The following is a 23,217-nucleotide window of genomic DNA, read 5'->3' on the forward strand; positions in this document are numbered from 1 at the left end:
AATTTAATTTTAAAAAAAGTTTCGCTAATCTGCAATCCCAATTGATCGGAAAACCTTCTCTATTTGCTGCGCACGCCAAAAGAACCCCAGGTGGTCGAAATTATCCGCAGTTCTACCCTGCGGCACGTGCAACATGTCGCCATGTACAGGGTGTCCCAGAAAACGTGTCATTGAATTTTAATTAAAAAACTACGCCACATAGAATCATGCGGTCAACGGCATTTGTTCTTACTAGGTTTTTGCCACCTCCTGATGTGCATGTCATGTAACCAAAGTTTAATTATGTAAATTTTTTAGAAGTGAACTCGGAAATTTGCCAAGTAAAGGTCACTTTTTTACCCCACCAATGTGAAGAGCGTGCCGAATTTACTCAAATTAATGATAATTGGCAGGAATATTGAGGATCCCAGTAAACCAGACATGTCCAAAGCATATCCTGCGGATATACTGTATCTAACGTTCCAATGTCTCAGGGATAACTGGAACCGTCCCGTTTACATAGTGGGATATCCAGGGGATCAGGGTTTCTTCCTCATTTTGCGATCCTGAGGAAGTCCCAAAAATATCCATTCTCGATTTTTGGGTCGGAATAGGTCAAATTTGAGAGTGCCACAGAATTCCGCATCTCTGCATGCGGAATTCTGTGGCACTCTCAAATTTGACTTTCGATGAACCTATACTGAGTGTCTCAGACCAAGAGCAGTAAGAAACACAGGCGTTACCTTGTTGCAGAGTTAATACACCACGCAACTCGTCACTTGACTGTTGTTTTTGTGCATAATCGGATTATACTTAGACAGCTCACCATACGTTTTGTTTCAGAGGCGAGGAGTACCCTCGAATTCGCGGAAGTTCGCGCGACAAGCAATATAGTATTTGTTTTCTCTTGGAAAGGGAATGCTAGTACCTTTTGAAGCTTTTTGGACTGTGAGCTTTTCCATTTCTCTGTTTGCTTTATTTAAACCGCCGCGCTCTGTGTCCGTTATGGGAATTACCAGAAACGGGTACAGTGGGGCAACAGGGAATGAAATAGTTATGTGGTGGCCACTCTCTATAGTTACGGGTCCGTTAATGGTGCCGACACCAGCCCCATACACACACACACACAACTCTCGCAAAATGTTTCAAAATATGATTTGAAGATGATAAAAGCAACTTCAAGGTCCCAATAAACATCCATGCGTCGTCTCGATCTCAAAGCTGTCAATATCCCACGGACGTCTACTGTACGTTTGTGGGATGTTCGTGGAATGTGCAACAGGGGAAGATTTTTTTGTCCCCTGGACGTACAGATGATGTCTATGGGATTTGTGGCGTGTTCCCCGGGACGTTCCAACCTCCGAGTCAGGATATGACATGGATGTTCAGGGGACGTCTCTGGTTTGCTGGGAGCCTGGAGACCCATCCCAGTAAACCAGAAATATCCTATGTACGTCCCACAAAGGTCGCACACGTCGCACATATCCACCACGTCTATGCGATGTTACCTGTACGTCCACAATGTGACTTCGAAAAGTGTCTTACTTTGTATATCCCTAGGACATCTGGTAGATGTAAAAAGAAGAGAGCAATCGCGCGTTATTTTTCGGAGACATCTACGACACGTGACCGTTAGTGGCATGACGTAAGCAAACGGGGAAAATTTTGGGGTTTACTACGTTATTTACCAAGTAATTACACTATAGGCGGTAGCTTGAATTAAAAACACGATAGCTGCTAGGATGGGGTGTCAGGAACGTTCGCAGGTATAAGCTGACATGGTTTGCAGGCTCACAAATTAACTGTAAAGACGTTGTCACCGTTGCAAATGTGATACGCCACGCTACACCCCAGCAAACCATTAATATCCCTGGGACATCCCTACAAGGTCGCGAACGTCCTGAATATCTCGACATCCATAGGATATCTATGGGATATCGCACAATTTCATTGCGTTTTGGGCTTACCCCAGTAAACAACAGATGTCCCTGGTATGTTGGAAGGATATCGCGCTCTGGATGTTTGAATGTCCCCTGACAAGCAGCCTGCAGATCCTAGGGATGTCTATGGGAGATCCAGGAAATATTTGTTTGTCCTTATAGAGACGGTAACCTGAATTAAAAACACAGTAGTCGATAGGAAGGGATGTCAGAAATGTTGTTGGGTATACTGTGGGTTGATGCAGAAACACAAGAATTGCGAAGATACATCCTCGTCACCGTTACAAATGGTGTACGCCACGCTACCCCTAACGAACGTGTGTGTAACGATTTGCATTTCAGTATATGTTCCATCCAGCTCGCAAATAGAGGTTACTGCGGGTTTCCCCAAGTGGTCCAAGTGAGGCAGGCAGGGTTCGGCACTTATGCTGGCGTGTCCCACGGTGTTGCTGTACTGTGGTGAATCCTGTTAGGCTAAGGTAATGTTTTGTTCCCAATAGTATCAAATGGGTTAAAACACACAATAAATAAATATACACAGCATATACACAGCAAATAAATATTTGCTGGTGCACAGTTGCAGTGGTCTCTACGCATTCTACAAACACTAAATATCTGATGCACAAAATTGTTAAAAGTAAAATATGTTCGATATTCGTAATCTCCCGTATATATCCAAATATCCGTGACAGACGTCGCAGGGACTTTCAGTGGATCTACAAACATGGCAGAAATGCTAGTCGCTGGGATATCGCATGGATGTAAAACGGATCTGTGGCAAACTCCACTGGATATCCCAACGTCCCGGGCGAGATATCTTACGGATATTTCCTGGATGTATCTGGTTTGCTGGGACTTGACGAACGTACTCCAACAATTTGTATTTCAGTATATGCTCGCTCTCGTATCTCTTGAAATCCGCGTACGCGGTTTGTTGCGAGGTGGCATCTAGCACGTACATCAATCCCAGACCTGCCGTGAGCTCGTCTTTGGGTGTTGGCATTGCGATGGTTGTAGACTAGTGCGTTTGTTGCGTTAAAGGGAGCCAGCCAATATGGCTGGTCTTCCACGATGATGCCAATACATATACGCGGTGGAGGGGCCAAAAAGGGAGCCTGCGTCTGATATGGTGAAAGGCGGGAGCACATTTATTAACCTGTGGTCTGCATTGGTCTTGGATTATGGTCGAAAGGTCGCTGTGCACCCCGGGGTGTGCTGCCAAAAGTAGAAGCCTTTTTGTTTAATTACTGTGTGCCGCATTTATTTGCTACAGCAATCAATCAATCAACTATCAATTTCAAATTGATTCAACGCAAAAATAGCATAAAATTTAAAATATCCCCTGAACATCCAAATATCCAAAATAGATGTCTATGCGACGGTTCTGGGATGTGAAAACAGTAGGAATCCTGTAGTCGCATGGATGTACTTTCTACGTAAACGGGCTCTCTGTGAAGCTCCCATGGATATTCTAACATCCAATTTGCGATATCGCCAGGATGTACCTGGGATATATATGGTTTACTGGGATTGGATACCCATGAAAGATCCAGTACACGGGATTTTGGGCACTGGTTGAACGTCACAGGAACGTCGCCAGGACGTTGACTGAAGATATGCTAATAAACGTGAAGTTTATGACATCTTGTTCCGACAGCCACATTTTTGTTCTGCTTAGAGCAAGCAAAAACTTCTGTAAACGTTAACTGGATGGGGGGAACAAGCAAAATTGTTATATATTTCTATCGTTCGCGTGCTGCTAGCCGTGAAAGTATTTACCTATATTCGTAACGATTGTCAAGCAACAGTGGAATTTGATCACTTTTATAGCTCCACTCAGCAGCTAATCCCATTCCCAGCAAACCAGATACATCCAGGAAATATCCGTAAGATATCTCGCCCGGGACGTTGGGATATCCAGTGGAGTTTGCCACAGATCCGTTTTACATCCATGCGATATCCCAGCGACTAGCATTTCTGCCATGTTTGTAGATCCACTGAAAGTCCCTGCGACGTCTGTCACGGATATTTGGATATATACGGGAGATTACGAATATCGAACATATTTTACTTTTAACAATTTTGTGCATCAGATATTTAGTGTTTGTAGAATGCGTAGAGACCACTGCAACTGTGCACCAGCAAATATTTATTTGCTGTGTATATGCTGTGTATATTTATTTATTGTGTGTTTTAACCCATTTGATACTATTGGGAACAAAACATTACCTTAGCCTAACAGGATTCACCACAGTACAGCAACACCGTGGGACACGCCAGCATAAGTGCCGAACCCTGCCTGCCTCACTTGGACCACTTGGGGAAACCCGCAGTAACCTCTATTTGCGAGCTGGATGGAACATATACTGAAATGCAAATCGTTACACACACGTTCGTTAGGGGTAGCGTGGCGTACACCATTTGTAACGGTGACGAGGATGTATCTTCGCAATTCTTGTGTTTCTGCATCAACCCACAGTATACCCAACAACATTTCTGACATCCCTTCCTATCGACTACTGTGTTTTTAATTCAGGTTACCGTCTCTATAAGCACAAACAAATATTTCCTGGATCTCCCATAGACATCCCTAGGATCTGCAGGCTGCTTGTCAGGGGACATTCAAACATCCAGAGCGCGATATCCTTCCAACATACCAGGGACATCTGTTGTTTACTGGGGTAAGCCCAAAACGCAATGAAATTGTGCGATATCCCATAGATATCCTATGGATGTCGAGATATTCAGGACGTTCGCGACCTTGTAGGGATGTCCCAGGGATATTAATGGTTTGCTGGGAGCAAACCAGAGACGTCCCCTGAACATTTATGTCATATCCTGACTCGGAGGTTGGAACGTCCCAGGGAACACGCCACAAATCCCATAGACATCACCTGTACGTCCAGGGGACAAAAAAATCTTCCCCTGTTGCACATTCCACGAACATCCCACAAACGTACAGTAGACGTCCGTGGGATATTGACAGCTTTGAGATCGAGACGACGCATGGATATTTATTGGGAGCTTGAAGTTGCTTTTATCATCTTCAAATCATATTTCAAAAGGTACTAGCATTCCCTTTCCAAGAGAAAACAAATACTATATTGCTTGTCGCGCGAACTTCCGCGAATTCGAGGGTACTCCTCGCCTCTGAAACAAAACGGATGGTGAGCTGTCCAAGTATAATCCGATTATGCACAAAAACAACAGTCAAGTGACGAGTTGCGTGGTGTATTAACTCTGCAACAAGTTAACGCCCGTGTTTCTTACTGCTCTTGGTCTGAAACACCCAGTATAGGCCTCGAAAGTCAAATTTGAGAGTGCCACAGAATTCCGCATTTCTGCCTCGCAGAAATGCGGAGTTCTGAACCTATACTGAGTGTCTCAGACCAAGAGCAGTAAGAAACGCGGGCGTTACCTTGTTGCAGAGTTAATACACCACGCAACTCGTCACTTGACTGTTGTTTTTGTGCATAATCGGATTATGCTTAGACAGCTCACCATCCGTTTTGTTTCAGAGGCGAGGAGTACCCTCGAATTCGCGGAAGTTCGCGCGACAGCAATATAGTATTTGTTTTCTCTTGGAAAGGAAAGCTAGTACCTTTTGAAGCTTTTTGGACTGTGAGCTTTTCCATTTCTCTGTTTGCTTTATTTAAACCACCGCGCTCTGTGTCCGTTATGGGAATTACCAGAAACGGGTACAGTGGGGCAACAGGGAATGAAATAGTTATGTGGTAACCACTCTCTATAGTTACGGGTCCGTTAATGGTGCCGACTCCAACCCCCTACACACACACACACCTCTCGCAAAATGTTTCAAAATATGATTTGAAGATGATAAAAGCAACTTCAAGCTCCCAATAAATATCCATGCGTCGTCTCGATCTCAAAGCTGTCAATATCCCACGGACGTCTACTGTACGTTTGTGGGATGTTCGTGGAATGTGCAACAGGGGAAGATTTTTTTGTCCCCTGGACGTACAGATGATGCCTATGGGATTTGTGGCGTGTTCCCTGGGACGTTCCAACCTCCGAGTCAGGATATGACATGGATGTTCAGGGGACGTCTCTGGTTTGCTGGGCTGGGCCCAGTAATCCAGAAATATCCCAGGTACGTCCCACAAAGGTCGCACACGTCGCATATGTCCGCCACGTCTATGCGACGTTACCTGTACGTCCACAATGCGACTTTCAAAAATATATTACTTTCTATATCCCTGGGACATCTCATAGATGTAAAAAGAAAGGAGCAAGCGCGCGTTATTTTTCGGAGACATCTAGGGCACGTGACCCCTAGTGGCATGACGTAAGCAAGAGGGAATATTTTTGGGTTTACTACCTTATTTACCAAGTAATCACAACAGACTGGACGTCCATGTGACGTCCATGGAACATAGCTACAGTTGTAACATCTGCGACATAGTTTGGATCACATCATGAATATCCATGGGACGTACATAGGATATCTCGACGTCTTGGACGTCTCCAGGATATTCGTGGTTTACTGGGAGCCTTGCCCAGTAAACAATATACGTCCCAGAGACGTCTCGGCAATATCTTGTTGTGGAGGTTTGGATGTCCCATGGACTTTCGTACAGAGCCCGTTGACGTCTTTTGTACGTTGAGGGGACTATGCTTTCAGTAGCCATTGTACATTCAGGAGACGTCCAGAAGATGTCACTTCCCAGACGTCTGGATATTAAAGGGACGTGTACATTTCCATGCACATCCGTATTGGTGTCGGCACCATTAATAACAGACCCGTAACTATAGAGAGTGGCCACAACATATCTATTTTGTTCCCTGTTTCCCCTCTGTGCCCGTTTCTGGTATTTCCCATAACGGACACAGAGCGCGGCGGTTCAAATAAAGCAAACAGGGAAATGGAAAAGCTCACAGTCAAAACAGCTTCTAAAGGTACTAGCATTCCCTTTCCAAGAGAAAACAAATACTATATTGCTTGTCGCGCGAACTTCCGCGAATTCGAGGGTACTGCTCGCCTCCAAAACAAAACGGAGGGTGAGCTGTCTAAGTATAATTCGATTATCCACAAAAACAACAGTCAAGTGACGAGTTGCGTGGTGTATTAACTCTGCAACAAGGTAACGCCTGTGTTTCTTACTGCTCTTGGTCTGAGACACTCAGTAGGTTAATCGAAAGTCAAATTTGAGAGTGCCACAGAATTCCGCATCTCTGCCTCTTTCGCAGTAAATGATCAATGTAACATAGACGGTCAGTTTTGGAAGGTGCGAAATCTTGCAATCTTGCACAGGACCGCCCTTTCCCAGTAAACCACGAATATCCTGGAGACGTCCAAAATGTGTCGCAGACGTCAAAGACGTCGAGACATCCTATGTACGTCCCATGGATATTCTTAATTGGATTAAAACTATATGTCGCAGATGTCACAACTGTAGCTATGTTCCATCGACGTCACATAGACGTCCAGAATGTCTCCTTAAAATATTTTAGTTGTTGGGGATATCCAATTCTGTATATCCCCTCTACGTCCCAAAGAGAATATCTTGGGTACATCGAGATTTGGATCTTCTGAGGCGATCGCATCACAAACCAAAAAGTATGTGCAAACCGGGGCTGAATTACGTTTATCGGAAACAAAGAGCGGTCCTGTGCAAGATTGCAAGATTTCGTTCCTTCCGGAACTGACAGTCTATGTTACGTTGAGCACTCATTGAGAAAGAGGCAGAGATACGGAATTCTGTGGCACTCTCAAAATTTGACTTTGGATTAACCTACTGAGTGTCTCAGACCAAGAGCAGTAAGAAACAGAGTCATTACCTTGTTGCAGAATTAATACACCACGCAACTCTTCACTTGACTGCTGTTTTTGTACGTAATCGCATTATACTTAGGCAGCTCACCCTCCGTTTTGTTTCGGAGGCGAGCAGTACCCTAGCATTCGCGGAAGTTCGCGCGACAAGCAATATATAGTATTTGCTTGCTCTTGGAAAGGAAATGCTAGTACCTTTCGAAGATTTTTGGACTGTGAGCTTTTCCATTTCTCTGGTTGCTTTATTTAAACCGCCGCGCTTTGTGTTCTTTATGGGAAAATTCCAGAAACAGGCATATAGGAGAAACGGGGAACGAAATAGTTATGTGATGGCTACTCTCTATATTTACGGGTCCGTTAATGGTGCCGACACCAGCCCACCCAAGACTCCTACAAAATGTTTCAAGATATGCATGCTTCAGTTTATTGTATTAGTAGGAAATTTGAGTAAGGCTCTGCAGCTAGCTAGCTTTGAAGATGATAAATGCAACTTTAAGCTTCCAATAAACGTCCATGCGGCGTCTCGATCTCAAAGCTGTCAATATCCCATGAACGTCTACTGTACGTTTGTGGGATGTTCGTGGAATGTGCAACAGGGGAAGATTTTTTCGTCCCCTGGACGTACAGATGATGTCAATGGGATTTCTGGCATGCTCCCTGGGACGTTCAGACCTCCGAGTCAAGACATCACGTGGATGTTCAATGGACATCTCTGGTTTACTGGGTTGTTTTTGAGAAATGCCTTTCAGCCCCTGTTTGGCCCGTACTTTTTTGTTCGTGATGCGATCACCTCAGAATATCCAAATCTCGATGTATCCAGGATATTCTCTTTGGGACGTACAAAATATCCCCAACAACTAAAATATTTTGAGGAAACAGACTGAACGTCCATGTGACGTCCATGGAACATAGCTACAGTTGTGACATGTGCGACATAGTTTGGATCACATCACGAATATCTATGGAACGTACATAGGATATCTCGACGTCTTGGACGTCTGCGACACATTTTGAACGTCTCCAGGATATTCGTGGTTTACTGGGTGGTGGACTGTACGTCAGAGTTTGGTCGAACGCTGGCGGGGCTTACTACATTCCCTGAATTTTTTACCTGTTGTTGATGTTCGAGGCATTTATTTCAACACGCTCACGTAAAAATTAACATTGTACATAATACGTATGCAAATACATATATATTTACATAGATATCAGAGTGGTGTTGTCATGTCAGATATGTACAACTAAAAGCAAGTGCATGTTTGGACCTGCTTGCATGATGTCCCACGTACATCCATATATCTTAAAAAGACGTTCCCGGGATATTCGCAGGATCTACAAATGACAAAGAAGTGCTAGTCCACAGAAAGTCTCGGGGATGTAAATGGGCTCTGTGGCAAAGTCCGTGGGATATCCCAACGTCCGAAATAGGATATCCTGTAGACGTTTCCTGGATATATATGGTTTGCTGGGTAGCTTCTTTTGTTTTCGTTAAGTGCCACGACTCCAGCTGTCCCCCCCCCCCCTGCTGTTTAGCGTTTTTGGGGGGTGAGAGCATTTTTAACAATAACAGCTTAAATAATAACCTTGGGCTATGATACCATAACATACTTACTGATCAAACTACCACACAGTTTCAACACTACTGAATTACGGGGTTTTTATACTGGCGCCGTACAATATCCACCTCATATCCATGCCCATGAATGACATTGTCTGGAGATTCCTAAGATCAGAAAACAGGGGTAAAGTCCAACTCCCATGGATATCCAGTGGATGTAAGTTGGACCCTCACGAAAATCCACTGGATATCCAAATATCCATGTTGCGACGTCTTATGCACGTCTGTGCGCAGTCGGTGGTTTGCTGGGAACCTTGGTGATGCCCGCAGAATCGTCCACTGCTTGAAGATTCTGGTCAGTTGTCTTCTAAGCAGATAAACGAAGGCTTTTCGCTCGAGGGAAAATGAGGCTCAGTGCCCTCACCTCACATCACCCTCACCTCACGCACATTGAGGTGAGAAAGAATTTCTAAAAGGGAAATTGAGTTGAGGAAAATGTTTCGAGAGGGAGGTTGAGGTGAGGTGAAGTGGGGAAAATTTTCGAGGAGGAGGTTGAGGTGAGGAAAAATTTTCGAGAAGGACGTTAAGGTGAGGTTAGTAAAATTTTTGACAAGGACGTTGAGGTGAGGTGAGTGAGGAAAAGTTTCCGAAATGTAGACTGAGGTGAGGTGACAAACATTTTTTTAGAAGGAGGTTGAGGAGATGTGAAGCGGCTATTTTCAATTGCGTGATGGTGGCATAGAGCCAGCTATTCCTATTACCAACGTAGCAGAAATGTTTTTGTACTGGGAGCACAGGCCCTCTACACTAAGAGGTGTTCGCTGTAAGCCCATAGTTTCAGACTTTCAGTTGAGTCAGATACATGATAGAGGTGTCAGATCAGGTAAACATATAAGTGAATATAGCTTATGTGTGCTTTATGTGTTTAGTTCAGATTTCAATACAGTCAAACTAGTCAGTTGAGTCACCTGTCACATACACGATGTGTGAGACACATGCATGAACAAGTCAATATAGTTTGTTTAAGTGTTTAGATTTCAACAAAGTCAAACTAGTCTATCTGTAAGCAGAGGTCTTTCACGTATTATTTGGAACGATAGTACATGACAACCAATGACCTTACCAGAGACTGATGTAAGAAATGGAGGCAACAACACACGCTCTAAGAGCGCAAATTCTGTATTGCCACAAGTTGAACCATTGAGCTTTTAGTATGGCAATGAAGTTAGGTGAAGAGGCACAAGGGGTTTGTGCACACATAAAGTAATTTAATTAAGTCAACACATAAGTATTTAGTAATCTGTGCAGCACACCTCCCCGATGGCTTCAAAACAAGGGTGTTGAAGAGGGTCCCCAAATTCCAGCTACAAATGAATACGTCTGCTATTTAAATAATATTGATCGATAATATAAGCTCATAACAGACAAAAATGCGAAATGTACAAGTAATTCGAAGTATAGGGAGTAGCTGCATACCATCCCGAAAATGACCTCCGCAGCTCCATTATCACTCTCGCTTGAGAAATACTTGATAAAAGCCATTCCTGTTTTGCCTGTATGAAAAACAAACAGCTCAAAATCGCTCGGTTTGTGCAACTTCTCTACCCATGTACTCTATGTCCAATTTTTACTGATTGTAGATACTTGTTGCAAGAAGGACGAACCAAGTACGGTAATGAATCTTAATAGTTGGTACTTGTAACTTGCTGTCAGGAATCAACCAACGAAGCAGCAAAAAGCCAACTACAACATATACACCTACCCGCCCCTAATACTTTTTTGATTCCGTGTTAGCGCTGCGAAGCAACTGTGGCTATGAGCGACGCCACTCCTAATTGACAGAGCAATTGTGAAGTGAAAACATTTTACAGAAACAGCTTAAGGTGAGACAAGGCAAAAAATTATCACAAGTAGGTTGAAGTGAGATGAGGTGAGGAAGATACTTTAGAAAGAAGGCTGTGTAGAAAGAAGAAGTGAGTGATTTCCGTGAGGAAAATAATTTTAAAAGGAGGTTGAGGTCAGGTGAGGATTTTTTTCAGGAATATCGTGAGGTGAGGTGAAAAAAGATTCCCCCAAAAAATTGAGGTGAGGTGAGGTGAGGAAAAACATCTAGGACGAAAATTGAGGTGAGGGCAAAGATCGTGAGGCATTTGCCCACCTCTGCTCACAAGTACTTTATTGCATACACCTGTTTGTTCACCCACTTAATCCATAAACCTGGGTTTAAAAAAATCCTGGGAATATCCCTGTTTAGAGGTCTCGGTACCCTCTACACTACTTCCTCTAGTTTTAGAGCAGACACTCTAGTAGGAAGCATCTGAAGAGCATGTAATTTTGCTTCGGTGAGATCGCATATCTTCTACAATTTAAAAGAAAGAAAATCTATAGAAACATCTCTGCATCCTGTATCATGTTTGCATTCATGTGCGTGTCACTGCACAACAGTAACACACTTTGGAATTCCACAGCACATAATCATTTTTATTTCGCTTTCTGGTGATAGAGGAGTGGTATGCATTTCCGTTTTTGTTACTGTTGCCACATAAAGAGATACGGCTGCCACTACAAACAGTTTTCAAGGAGATCGTTCTGGTGCAGTACCTGATGTCTCCTGATATCATTGGGAAATGCTGATGAAAACTGGAATATTTTCAACGCTTGACATAATGGATAACGACCTGATATGGGTTGACTGTGATTGAAGCAAAGACGTGGGACTGTTTATTGCTTGCGAGAACACTGATCCCAACACTTCAGAATAAAATAGTAGTCGAGTGTACTCTAGGTGTTGAGACCAATGCTTCTTATGTAATAAACGTTTCTGTTGAATGGAAGGCAACATGGCAAGTTGCCAGCGGGACAGAGCATACACTACACAAACAAACAAACACCTGCCTGGCATGAAAGTCCAGGGCATAATATCCCTGTTGGCCAATTACGGGATGACCACCAGCTATTGCTGGTCACCACCTGAAGGGCTGCAGGTAAGGTAATCGAGGTGCTATGGAGACACACTATGCAATTCCCTTGAAAGGAAAGAAAAATGCCCTCCTCTCCACAGCATGCAGACCTGCAAACTTGTAAAACAAAATATAGCTCATGTTAGTACCCTATTGGCATGATGCATGCTACGTATAAATGCGAGAGTATGTATAAATGCTGTTCCCTCCTTCTCTTGTCCGTATTTAATTTATTTTGTTCCTTCACCAACAGGATGTCCTTTTTTTGGAGCAATAAAGATTTTTGCATAAGAAAGCTATGAGAGCAGCACAGATACAGTTTTCATTCTGTACAACAGCTAGAGTACCTCACTTACCTGTGCAACAAATACATGACTCCTAATGCACCGTCACGAAAATGACCACAGGAACAAAGTGAGCTTTTATCTAGGAGAGAAAGTTCAGTTCTTTGAATATTTATGGATTGAATGTTATGTAACAGGCAAGAGGAAATGAAGAAATGCATCTGGGTATGTCTTGGTATCCATGTATATTTGAAGCACAACTTGTACAAATCATACACTGTTGATATACATGACAGAGCAAATAAGGAAAGAACTTACTCATTTGCAGTGGTCAGATAAAAAGCATTAAAACTTCACTGTATAAAACACGTCACACAGACAGTGCACCAAAAGAGCAAAGAAAGTACAAAAGATCAACTGTAATCTCTGAGGTAATCACATGTTCATGTTGGATATGAGTTTGGACAGGATTAAATACACCACTCAGAACATGAGATTATATCCAAAAGAACATGTTTTGGTAAAATGGAAGAGCATTACAGGAAAAGACAAAATGCAATTTCATTTTCACTTTTCTTTCTGTCTCAATTCGAGCTGAATAATTCTTGCAGGGTATTGTAGATTGACGGTGGATTATTTGTTTTAAAGGATGAATTTGTGTAATAAATATAATTTGTGTTCAGTGTCTGTTGCTACTGACTGAAATACCACAAAATGTGTAGGACCAGTAACCCACTTTCTGCAAAGTTAAAAAAACAAAAAACTGTTGTTGTATCTATGTTCCTCCCTGTAACAAATTTGAACAATAACACCTATTTGAAAATTATGTAAACAACATAAACCACCCCCATTAGACGGTCACCACTCTATTTGGTATTACATCATCGTGCAATTTATGGTACTACATGTTTGCTGGGAAACATTCTATTTAAACTAACCCATAGTGCTTACTGACAATTTGAACTTGTGGCTGCTTCAATGCTGGCATGGCATCTTCCAGAAAGGGGCAAGACATTTCAATACTTCTCTGTGCCGCCTTTGAGCAATTTTTATACCACCTTATAGATGCCAGCCCTGTTCGAATCATCCCACACTACAATACGGTGCGGCACGCAACAACACAAAGGGACCATGACGCGAGCATGTATGTCTGCCTCAGAATACATCATGAAGAAATCTCTTGTTCAGTTCTCCTGAACAAACATAATACAATGTCCCACTTCTCTAAATTGGACTAGTGTTTGCAACAGACCACAAGATCTGGTTTTCACATCATTTATACTGCAACTGCCTTCACTGGATGCCATATAAGGCATTTTTGTGCTGAACAATGCACTGGCCATGTGAGTTATGACATTTGCTGCCTGACCAAGCAAGTCACAGTGCAGGTTTTCCAATCTTGCTTTTAGACAAGTATAAAAGTGGAAAGGCCTTGTTTTTTATTTTATTTATATGCACTTGTGTATGTATTCTGGGGTGCAATCTCATTTTTTTTAAACAAAAACTGAAAGAGTTTTGATACCCTACACTGCTCCTTTCATTGAAAGCGTCTTTGGTTTATGGCTCAACAAATTAATATGTAAAAACTGAGTGACTAGAGACCATAATACAATAGTGTTTCTTCTAAAAATTTGTTCAGTTAAATACAATACATGGTGCATGGCAGGGTCACCCTCTTCTCAAAGCAAAACAGTAGTAACTTTGAGTGTTAAACCTCATTTCTGGTATCATGTGCATATAAAATATATTATCCCACTATTTCAAAGCATTCAATGCTCATGTAATAAATCTACGCACTTGCAGGATTTGTCAGTGTTCCCAGCCTTTTTTTAAATCTTCAATGCAACATTTCTTTCTGTTAAGTAGCTTTCCAGTATTCCAGGAGAAGTTGTGTAATAATGTGAAGGGTTCATCATAAAAGCAACACATATTGCCATAATGGGCTTAGTATATGAAAGCATTATAAACAACGCCACACACAAAATGTAAATCCTTTTTCACATGCTGTTCTTACCATTCTGAAGTTCACTGCATCTGCTAGCTTGACAGCTTGAGTAACATTACATGTACACAAAACACAACATAGCGGTAGTAGCCTCAACCACCTAAACGACCAGGTTTACGTCAGGATTCAGCAACATTGCAAACAGGCAGACATTTGACTTCTGGGTACCCAGAAGAACACCTTGTTTGTATCAAGGCTTTTCCTTGTACTTGGACTCCCGTATTTCCTTCTCTGATCTACTTATAATGCAGTAGAAAATGCACATTATGTGCAAGAACTGATTACATCAAGCTAAGATTTTAAAATTTGCCTGCTCAAACTTTACTCGAGCAATTTTATGCGCCATATTCATTGCACACATACGTATTGCAAAAACTCAGGAACAAGTACACAATAAAGCATCTTGACGTTTTTCACAGGAGTTGCGGGGTAACTCCATATAGGACAGGGTATAACCATTGTCATGTACAGCACTTGGCACTCCTTGTGACATCTAACATTTCACAAATGCACTAAACACACAGTGTCATGTAAGCACAGAGGTTTCACACATACAAATATACTGAGAATTAAGCAATGCAAAAAGATTTGTCACCCAGCATTATCCTTCTGTAGCCACGCATGTACGACATCTTCTGTAGTTAAAGCTCCTAAGAATACATAAAACACAATGAGAATCTCAAATACCTACATATTCTCTATGAACAGATCAGCCCGTAAGTAAACACTGAAATTGGAGAGCATGGACAGCAGAACACAAACTTCAAAGCACAGCTGAAGATTTACTACAGGGCGGCTTGTGGGACCCTGAGCAAAATTGCTCCTGTGGGTTACACATAGAGAACACTTGCAATGCTAATGTTTTTCAGGGGGAGAGGGGATGCACATGGAAGAAAAACCTCCCTCTTTGCATCCTTGGACATCCATCCCTTCTCCTCCAGAAAACCCTGTAAGATGAATCATGTGGCTCCTTGGTGTTGCTCAGACTGGTCATTTTCAACTTCAACTGGCGGTGTCTAAAAATTTCGAATAATGGTATATTAGTAAATTTCCATGGCGGAATACAACCCTGTCATTGGGGTCATGTCAACATTTTAATTAACAGTTTTCAATTACAACTTCAAGTGCCTTCTTTTGCCTTCAAAGTCACAATCTCAAATCTACTAGCTCTTCTTTTTGTGTGTGTGTGTGTGTGTGTGTGTGTGCACACGCACAACTCCTGAAAAAAGAATAAAAAATCAGGAGAAAGTAATGGAATGTCTCGAACCGTGCTGTGTAAGCCGCAGAACCAAAAAGGCTGGAGAAGTCTCTAAAAGGGCAGTTCCTCGTTCATGAAACACTCAATCCAGCGAAACAACTGTATCCCTATGTTGAATATTTCCGAGGTCATAAAAGGTCAGACTGGTGATCTAAAAAGGCTGTCGAGATGGAGATTTACTACACTGGGAACTGTATTAGTAAATCCTCTTTGGCTTACACTGCATGGTTGAAAACACTCCTTTCCCCCTCCTCCTTAAAGTGCTACCATAGACTAAACAAATGGTGCTTACTTTTATTTCATATTAGAAAATTAACCTCACTCGAAGACTCAGTATAACTGCTGTCAGTGAACATTACGCGCTTCCACGAATTTTTGAAAAAACCTGTAATTCTCCAAGACAGCGACGTCACCTGGAGCTCTGGCATCCGTCCGTCTCCTAGCGACAGCGCGCGTCTCAGATTTCTGTTGCACGTTGGGAGACAGCCAGCAGGTGTGCTGAGGAGACGGAAATCTACCTTCAGGGAGCAATGTTATATTGGGCGCTCCACGATGTCCTACTTCTCAAAATAATTCATCAAAATAATTAATTAATTTTATAATACGTACTTCGTGTCACACAATATATTTTGGTAGATATGGTGAGCGACACGTAGATTGCAATGGCATAAATTTGGTAGGATTCTCAAGACACGCTATTTATTCCAGAGTGGCACTTTAAACACAACCACCAGCTGTGCTTAGAGTCTTTCGTCACGTTGCCTATGTTCCTTAGCATTAGAGTTTATTCATGGATCAACATCGTCAGCTCACCTGCCAACATTTCAGCTGAACCTATTAATTCATTTGAGCTTTGGCTATAAATGGCTCAGTGATCACCTGATAAACTTTAACACAGCAGAGAGGGCCAGTTTTATGTACAAGGAAACCCAGGAGACCCCACTTTGGTAGGTTCATGGGGACTAATCATCTGCTGCATTCCCTAAGAGATGGTACGCTACGTACCCGTGCTCCCTCCTAGTCATTCGCTGTAAAGAGCATCTGTTTTAGGTTTCCCCGAATCTCCGCCACACATGCATTGTACCGAGGAGCAGACGATAACTATTCCACCAGAAGCTCATGTACTTGTACTTCTGTCGAGAAGGTCGGTGTCACACAGGAATGCGTAGCCCATATAGTAAGATAGAGGTCACTGAGACGTAGGAGGCCACCAAGGCCATCACAAAAATCTTCATAAAGCTTGTTAGTGCTTACTGTGCAAATAGTTGTCAAAGGTATGGTATTCATAGAAATTACCACTATTTGCAAACGCACAATGTGTCCTGATCTATTTGTCTAAATCATGTGCACCATAAGCGCAAAACCTGAAATTCTTCACTAATTCTGTACCAAGGATTTGTACAAGAGTTGGACAACGAAGCTGAAGAATTACTGGTGGCCAACTTTATCTCAAATTTCATAAGGAAGGGCACGGTGTGACATCGACTTAGATAAGCAGTAGCACTGGAGTATGTCATGTGCTACAACCCAGATGACACACGTATCACCTTGACAGTGCTTCTGTGCCGAAAAAAAGCAAGTTTTTGCAGAGTATCAAAAGCCACAGTACCCAGGACCATGTTGACATACCACAAATAGGGATGAACCACAGAATAGGAACAATTGCTGTGGCAAGATGAAACTGTCAAAAAGAGCCCTCTGACAGAGATTGTATCCAGAAAACAAAACAACATCTGCCAAAGTTACTGCAAACCCTTAGGCCACCGGTGCCCATGCCAGGCTTTGGCTGCAATGGTATGAGCATCTCTCTCTTGAGCACTCTTGGGCTTTGATTGGTGTTAAACATGTAAGATTCTCAATGAGTCCATCTTCACTGTCTCTCCCACATCTCGGAGTGCACACGTGTGAACAGGCTTCGGAACTAGTATGTTTTGTGAATAGGGGGAACAAAGACGTGGATCAGTGATGATTTGACCTGTGATATACCAGTATTCTCGAGGTCCACCAATTGTTCTCGATGCGCACATCACTTCCAAGGACTACCAAGCCACTCTGGTGGTCTACGTGCACTCAATGATTTGAAAAATGTACTCAGAAGGTGGTGCATGTGGATGGCAATGCACCAGTACAAAGATTAAGACTGGTGACAGAATGGTTTGACAAACATTAAAGTGACAACGGTGGCCTTTCCTTGAGTTTGAAGAAGTGGAGAACGCTACACACACAAAACACACTGTCCACTTCTTTTGTTTTGTGTGTGTTTCCTTCTCCGCTTCCTCAAACTCGACGAAATACCACTGTCGTCTAAAGTACACCAGCTTACTTGCCTCCTCCTGCTTTGTTCATTAAAGTGGTGAACAAGTGGTGTCGTGGCCTGCGCAGCCTTGACATTATTGAGCCAATCTGCGGAGCGAGGAATCATTTTCCCTTCCAGTATCATATACAGGAGCTTGCCATGTTCTGCAAGAATAATGGCTTCAAATCGCTCAGGCCACTACACACAACTTGTATTTATCCTTCCCAACACACAATGACGCTGTTTCAGCAATCCAGGTGTTCCAGCTTCACCGTCCTACTCTTCTATATCTACACATTAAGGCAGACTCGTGCAATCTAGTTACGTTCGCTTCCGGTGAGGGATGGCAGCACCGTCAGAAAATTGTTTTCTTTGTTTTGCTTTCCTTCTGCGCTCTAAGGAAGTTATGTAATTGGCGCCAGCGTGCAGGACATGCTAGCAAACGACAAAACCATTATTTTCTTACACAGGGATCTGGAAAACTGCAGTAACTTTGTCAAATTTGTTGATTGCAATCAATTCCTAGACTGTTACTGTAGGGAATGACATCATTTTGGCCCAGATATCGTGGCCGTGCGTGCCGTGAGAAGTGATTTTGTTGCATCTCCCATAGACTCCCATGTATTGAAAATTTGACAAACTTTAATTTGCCAAAAATCAGTGGATCACGTTAGGCCTTCAAAAATATGTCATTCTCTAGATAAACTTGAGAGGAACATGCCTGTACCTGTTTCGTGCAGAAATTTAGCAAGATTTATGAGAACCCTGTGAACAAAAATTCCCCATAGACTTTCTTAAGAAGTGGGTCCGCCTTAAGACAGAAGTATGTACACAACAAGTAGAAGGACATCAGATGTGAAATAACTGCCTGAATTCCACCTCGGAGCATGTTGCAGCTTAGTAAACATGTGACTGGTAACATCAGAAATATGTTGGGTACCTAACCACATGCTACTAAAATAGGTAAACAGGTAAAAAGGTGCATTTCTTGTTCTTCTCATTGATTTGACTGGTACCAATTATGCCCCTAGTAGGTGCATAACAAATCCTACTACTGCAATACAGCACTGTTTGTTATAAAAACTAAACTTCTACGCAACACAAACATTTTTCCATATAACCTTACCGCAGGTATTATCTGGTGTGACTTTGACTAAAGGTATATTTTTACTTTAACCCAAAAGCACTCAACTACATAGATAGCGCCCCATATCCCCTTAAATGAGGATTTAAAATATTGCATCGGATTTTCACCCCAAAAAATAGCAAGGTCTTAATGATAAGTATGCTATACTAAGTGCTGTTTGCAAGGTATGCATTTTTCAGTGCATGGTAAGGACATGAGGATTGCTGTCAACACAACTGACATGTTTGGCACTGCACAGTATAAGACTGCCAACCACTGCTGACATCATAACTTTCGCGGATTATCATGATACCAACCCAAGATTTAGGCACTAAGCATTGGGAAGATTTTTCTCTTGTACAAATGGGCACCATCAAGCGCCCCACGGAACAAAACTATTTCCACATCAATTACTTTCAACCAATCCTTAAAGGAACGGCTCAATCTTTACACTGTGGCTCAACATTACTTAATTTTTGCATGCTACTTTACAAATTAAACTGGATGCACATTTGGGGAACATTTAGTGGAACACTCATTTCGCAGTACATGTTCTCTGCAGTTGCACCATGGAGCTCATCTGAGTGGTGGAACTTTGGCGGAGGCTTTGCCGGGACTCCGGGAATTGTCAGTGCTTCCACAACACCCCTGTGGAGTCAAACCCTTCCTTGGTGAACTTGATGTCGACATTCAAGCTTATGTTTGAGAGTTGAGAACGAGTGTGGAATGATAAAAGGACATTGGAATGAGTGGGGAATCCATGTTCAGCAGATGTAAATACTCGCAGGTGTGCTAAAGTAGCGAGGGTTCTACAATAAACTGCCCTTACTTAGCCACTTTGCGACACTCATTTGGTAGAAACTGTAATGTCCACACTTCTGTCAACAATTTGCAGAAAAATGACGATAGTGTAATTTGCAAAAATTAGGCCCCTATGAAACCTGCCACTTTTCCATACTAGGTTTCAGCATAATGATAGCATAATGTTTATGTCAATATTCAGTGTTTAGTGATGTAGACACCACTAAGATATGGTGGATGTAACTTGTCGTTACCAACACTGCACATATTGAACCATTTCCAGAGTAACATTACATGTTGCCTGAGCACATGATAAATTTCACGGTAAGACTTTGTTGCCTGTACCACAAGTACATTTTGTCACTTCCAAAATGTGTGCATGTTGAATGCACATAAGAAAAACAGTGCGTAAAATATGATTCTCCATAACTTTGCGATACTCTACAACCATGGGATTATTTTTGTAGCTTCCACAAGTTCGGAAAATTGGCCATTTACAGCACCTCAGTGGTGACTATGTGTGTATTACAGTAAAATTTGCTGCAAATGAAAATATCAGTCTTCAACAATGCCTTGGTAGCCAACATATGTGGTACCTCCCTCTGCTGTGAAATAAAAAATATGAAAACTGAGAAGATGAATAACATGCCACGTGTGTGTAAAAATATCCTTCACATGCTTTAAAACTGCAGATGTGTGTTGTCCCCTCAGAAAGAAGGCCAAAAGCAAGTCAACTTGCAGTTATGGGAGACATCATCATGTCTTGACCAGCTGAAGACTTGGTCAGCCACTGCATCATGCCACTATTTCTGCGCTGGAAGCATCGAATCACAGCCAGTGTAGTCAACAGGGCTGCACAGAGGAAGCCGAATACCTAATAACAAGCAGGAAGCATTTCAGCATATACGCAGCATTCCTCTAACAAACAAATAATGACACAGACCGAACATCAGAAATTTAAAAAAAAAAAAAGGATTGCTATATGGGTGCAATATGAAATTACCGAATCTACTGCTTGTTGCCCATACAGATTTATGGTGTTGAAATGTGTTGAACCTATATTCTACTGGAAGGGCCCGTATAGACCCCTGATAGAGTTCTGTGCAATGCGTGAGTGTACAATATCCCTGCAAGAGAGTGCACAGGCTGCACTACTTTGTTAGTAAAGAGTGCTATATTGAAAAGATTGGAAGCCATCGTGGTTAGTTGGTTACTATTGTATAGTATTTAGTTTCAGAAAAGCTCACTATATTCACTAACTGAATTTAAACAACATTGCTGATGAAACATGTGACACTTGCAATTGTTTGTTCTAGATCTTTTGTGACACTTCTGCCCACGTTATACTCAATCACTGTGCAGAACGAAACTATCACCACTACAGTTCCCCTCTGGTAAAGAAACGCACCTAACAAGGGCAGCAGTCAGTGTTGCTTGATTCATCACTGCAGCATTTAAAAAAAAGGAAAGCATGTACTGCATTTCAACTAACTGTGTGCTTTATGAAAATACAGTGAATTTGAAAAAGTACGCTGAAGTCTCGATGTATTAGAGAAAAAAACATTGTGATAGTCACCCCAGCAACGACGAGCAACTTCAAGGTCCGCTCTATGATGGTGACATATGATGACTGGTACACATATTTTGTATGAATCAGAAGCGATGAGGAAATCACAAATACCACAGCAACGATGATGCACAGTACGGTGTCCTGAAAAATTAATTACTGCATATTCTGCTCTTTTAGCATTCAGAATTGTCAAGGAAAATAACTCACAATGATGTTCCAGTTGAAACGGAACAGGTGCAGAACAGACGAATTGTCAACAACTATCCATACAGCTGTGAGCAAGAATGTAAAGACACAGACAAAGACATGAAACCGAAGTTTATCCGTCCGAGGCAGCTGCAAGACGTCGTAATCTTTAGTTCCCGCGCTGGCCAAACAACTTAAGCTCAACAAAGAGCATAGCTGCAAAGATACATCAGAATGCGAATTAGCACGTAAACCAAAACAATGCGCGGACTTACCAGAAGAGCCGTCCGTAACACGCCCACTATGGTGAATATGTAAGATTTGTCGCAGACGACAATAACACGTCTTTCTTCATGCGTAGTGTCTACAGTTCCGAGGGAATCTGTCCGCAATGCATTCGTTTCTTCGGTTGCACTTGCATCGTCTTCCAAGACAACATTTTTTAAGCACGAATCATCAACGAAATGGGACAGTCTGCCTTGCATAGAAGTATCCCTCCGGTCAGAGTGGGATCCACCAAAGTGGATGATATCACCCCTACATGTTGCGTTGCTTTGATCACCGTCACTTTCACTCATAATACGAGGTCTAAAGTACGACTAGACGATTTTACGCACCATGCAAGATCTTGTTTCACTATAGAAACGCAACAGTGTGCGCTCCGGGTGAAAAAAACATCAAAATACGCATAATTGAATATCGTGACGGAAGAAGCTCGCGCTTATGTTATTAACTTCCGATGGTACAGAGTTGCCACCAACGCTTGCCAAAATGTATACGCCATGAGATATCTCTACTTTCTAGAAGAATTGGGATAGGTTTAATTAAGTCTGAACTAATTGCGATATATTTGAATATAATAATTTGTGGTTTGCGAAGCACGACTATTTTGATTTTTTTGCTCCTCAATCGATGGTGAGCGCGTTCTAGAGGGAGTGCGCCTCGGTGCGCCCCGCCCCCAGAGCCGATTAGAGGCGAGAATCTTTTTGCCGGCTATTTGCCTACCCCACGTGACTCTTCAAGGGAGCACCCCTTTTCCTTGTGTTGTTGAGTGCGCGCTTTTCAAACGTCGCTGACATCGTCGTGACAGTAATCTGCCATCCTCTCCGACTTATATCATTTGCGCCATTGGTGGAACAGTTGGTAGCGTACGTGTCTGCCCACTGACATCAAGGTTGTGGGTTCGAACCCGGCCAAGAACACCAACAGTTTGGTGGCAGGATACAAGTTGCGTAAGACAGGCCGTCTCCTCGAGGGGCGTCATGTGCCGAGATGTCTGCGCATGTGAAATTTCCCCAGATGGATAACACCACGGTCCGTCAATACTGAGGGACTGTGATAAAACTAACGCATTAATCGACCACTGTGTGGCGTCGCTTATGGTCATAGTTGCCTTGCGCAGGGATCGGAACCGGTATATTTTTCGGTCCGGTTCGGGTTCAGGCATATTAGCTCCGCTGAAC

General features: G+C 42.5%; 1 protein-coding gene across 2 annotated transcripts; it reads right to left on the reverse strand.

Moving 5' to 3' along the window:
• Window positions 1-12,738: 12,738 nt before the first annotated feature.
• Window positions 12,739-22,498, reverse strand: LOC135377808 (uncharacterized). Of its 2 annotated transcripts, none has more exons than XM_064610499.1 (5): window positions 22,030-22,498; window positions 21,776-21,970; window positions 21,575-21,709; window positions 20,738-20,872; window positions 12,739-15,167 (listed from the first exon to the last, which is right to left on the reverse strand). In XM_064610499.1, the coding sequence occupies exons 1-5, from the start codon at window positions 22,330-22,332 to the stop codon at window positions 15,159-15,161; spliced, it is 777 nt and encodes a 258-aa protein (XP_064466569.1). In that variant the 5' UTR covers window positions 22,333-22,498; the 3' UTR covers window positions 12,739-15,158. The 2 variants fall into 2 exon arrangements, with proteins under 2 accessions (XP_064466569.1, XP_064466568.1); XM_064610498.1 differs by having other exon boundaries at window positions 12,739-15,533.
• Between the last annotated feature and the right edge of the window lie 719 nt (window positions 22,499-23,217).

This window comes from Ornithodoros turicata, chromosome 1, assembly GCF_037126465.1.
Source record: "Ornithodoros turicata isolate Travis chromosome 1, ASM3712646v1, whole genome shotgun sequence".
Lineage (NCBI taxonomy): Eukaryota > Metazoa > Arthropoda > Arachnida > Ixodida > Argasidae > Ornithodoros > Ornithodoros turicata.

Bases quoted from the DNA above. Each gene is read 5' to 3' on its own strand.
- LOC135377808 (XM_064610498.1), bottom strand. From the start codon at position 22,332: ATGAGTGAAAGTGACGGTGATCAAAGCAACGCAACATGTAGGGGTGAT. The intron at 21,971-22,029 runs GTAAGTCCGCGC...GTATCTTTGCAG, and splicing joins TGTTACGGACGGCTCTTCTG to CTATGCTCTTTGTTGAGCTT. The intron at 21,710-21,775 runs GTGAGTTATTTT...TTAATTTTTCAG, and splicing joins GTTTCAACTGGAACATCATT to GACACCGTACTGTGCATCAT.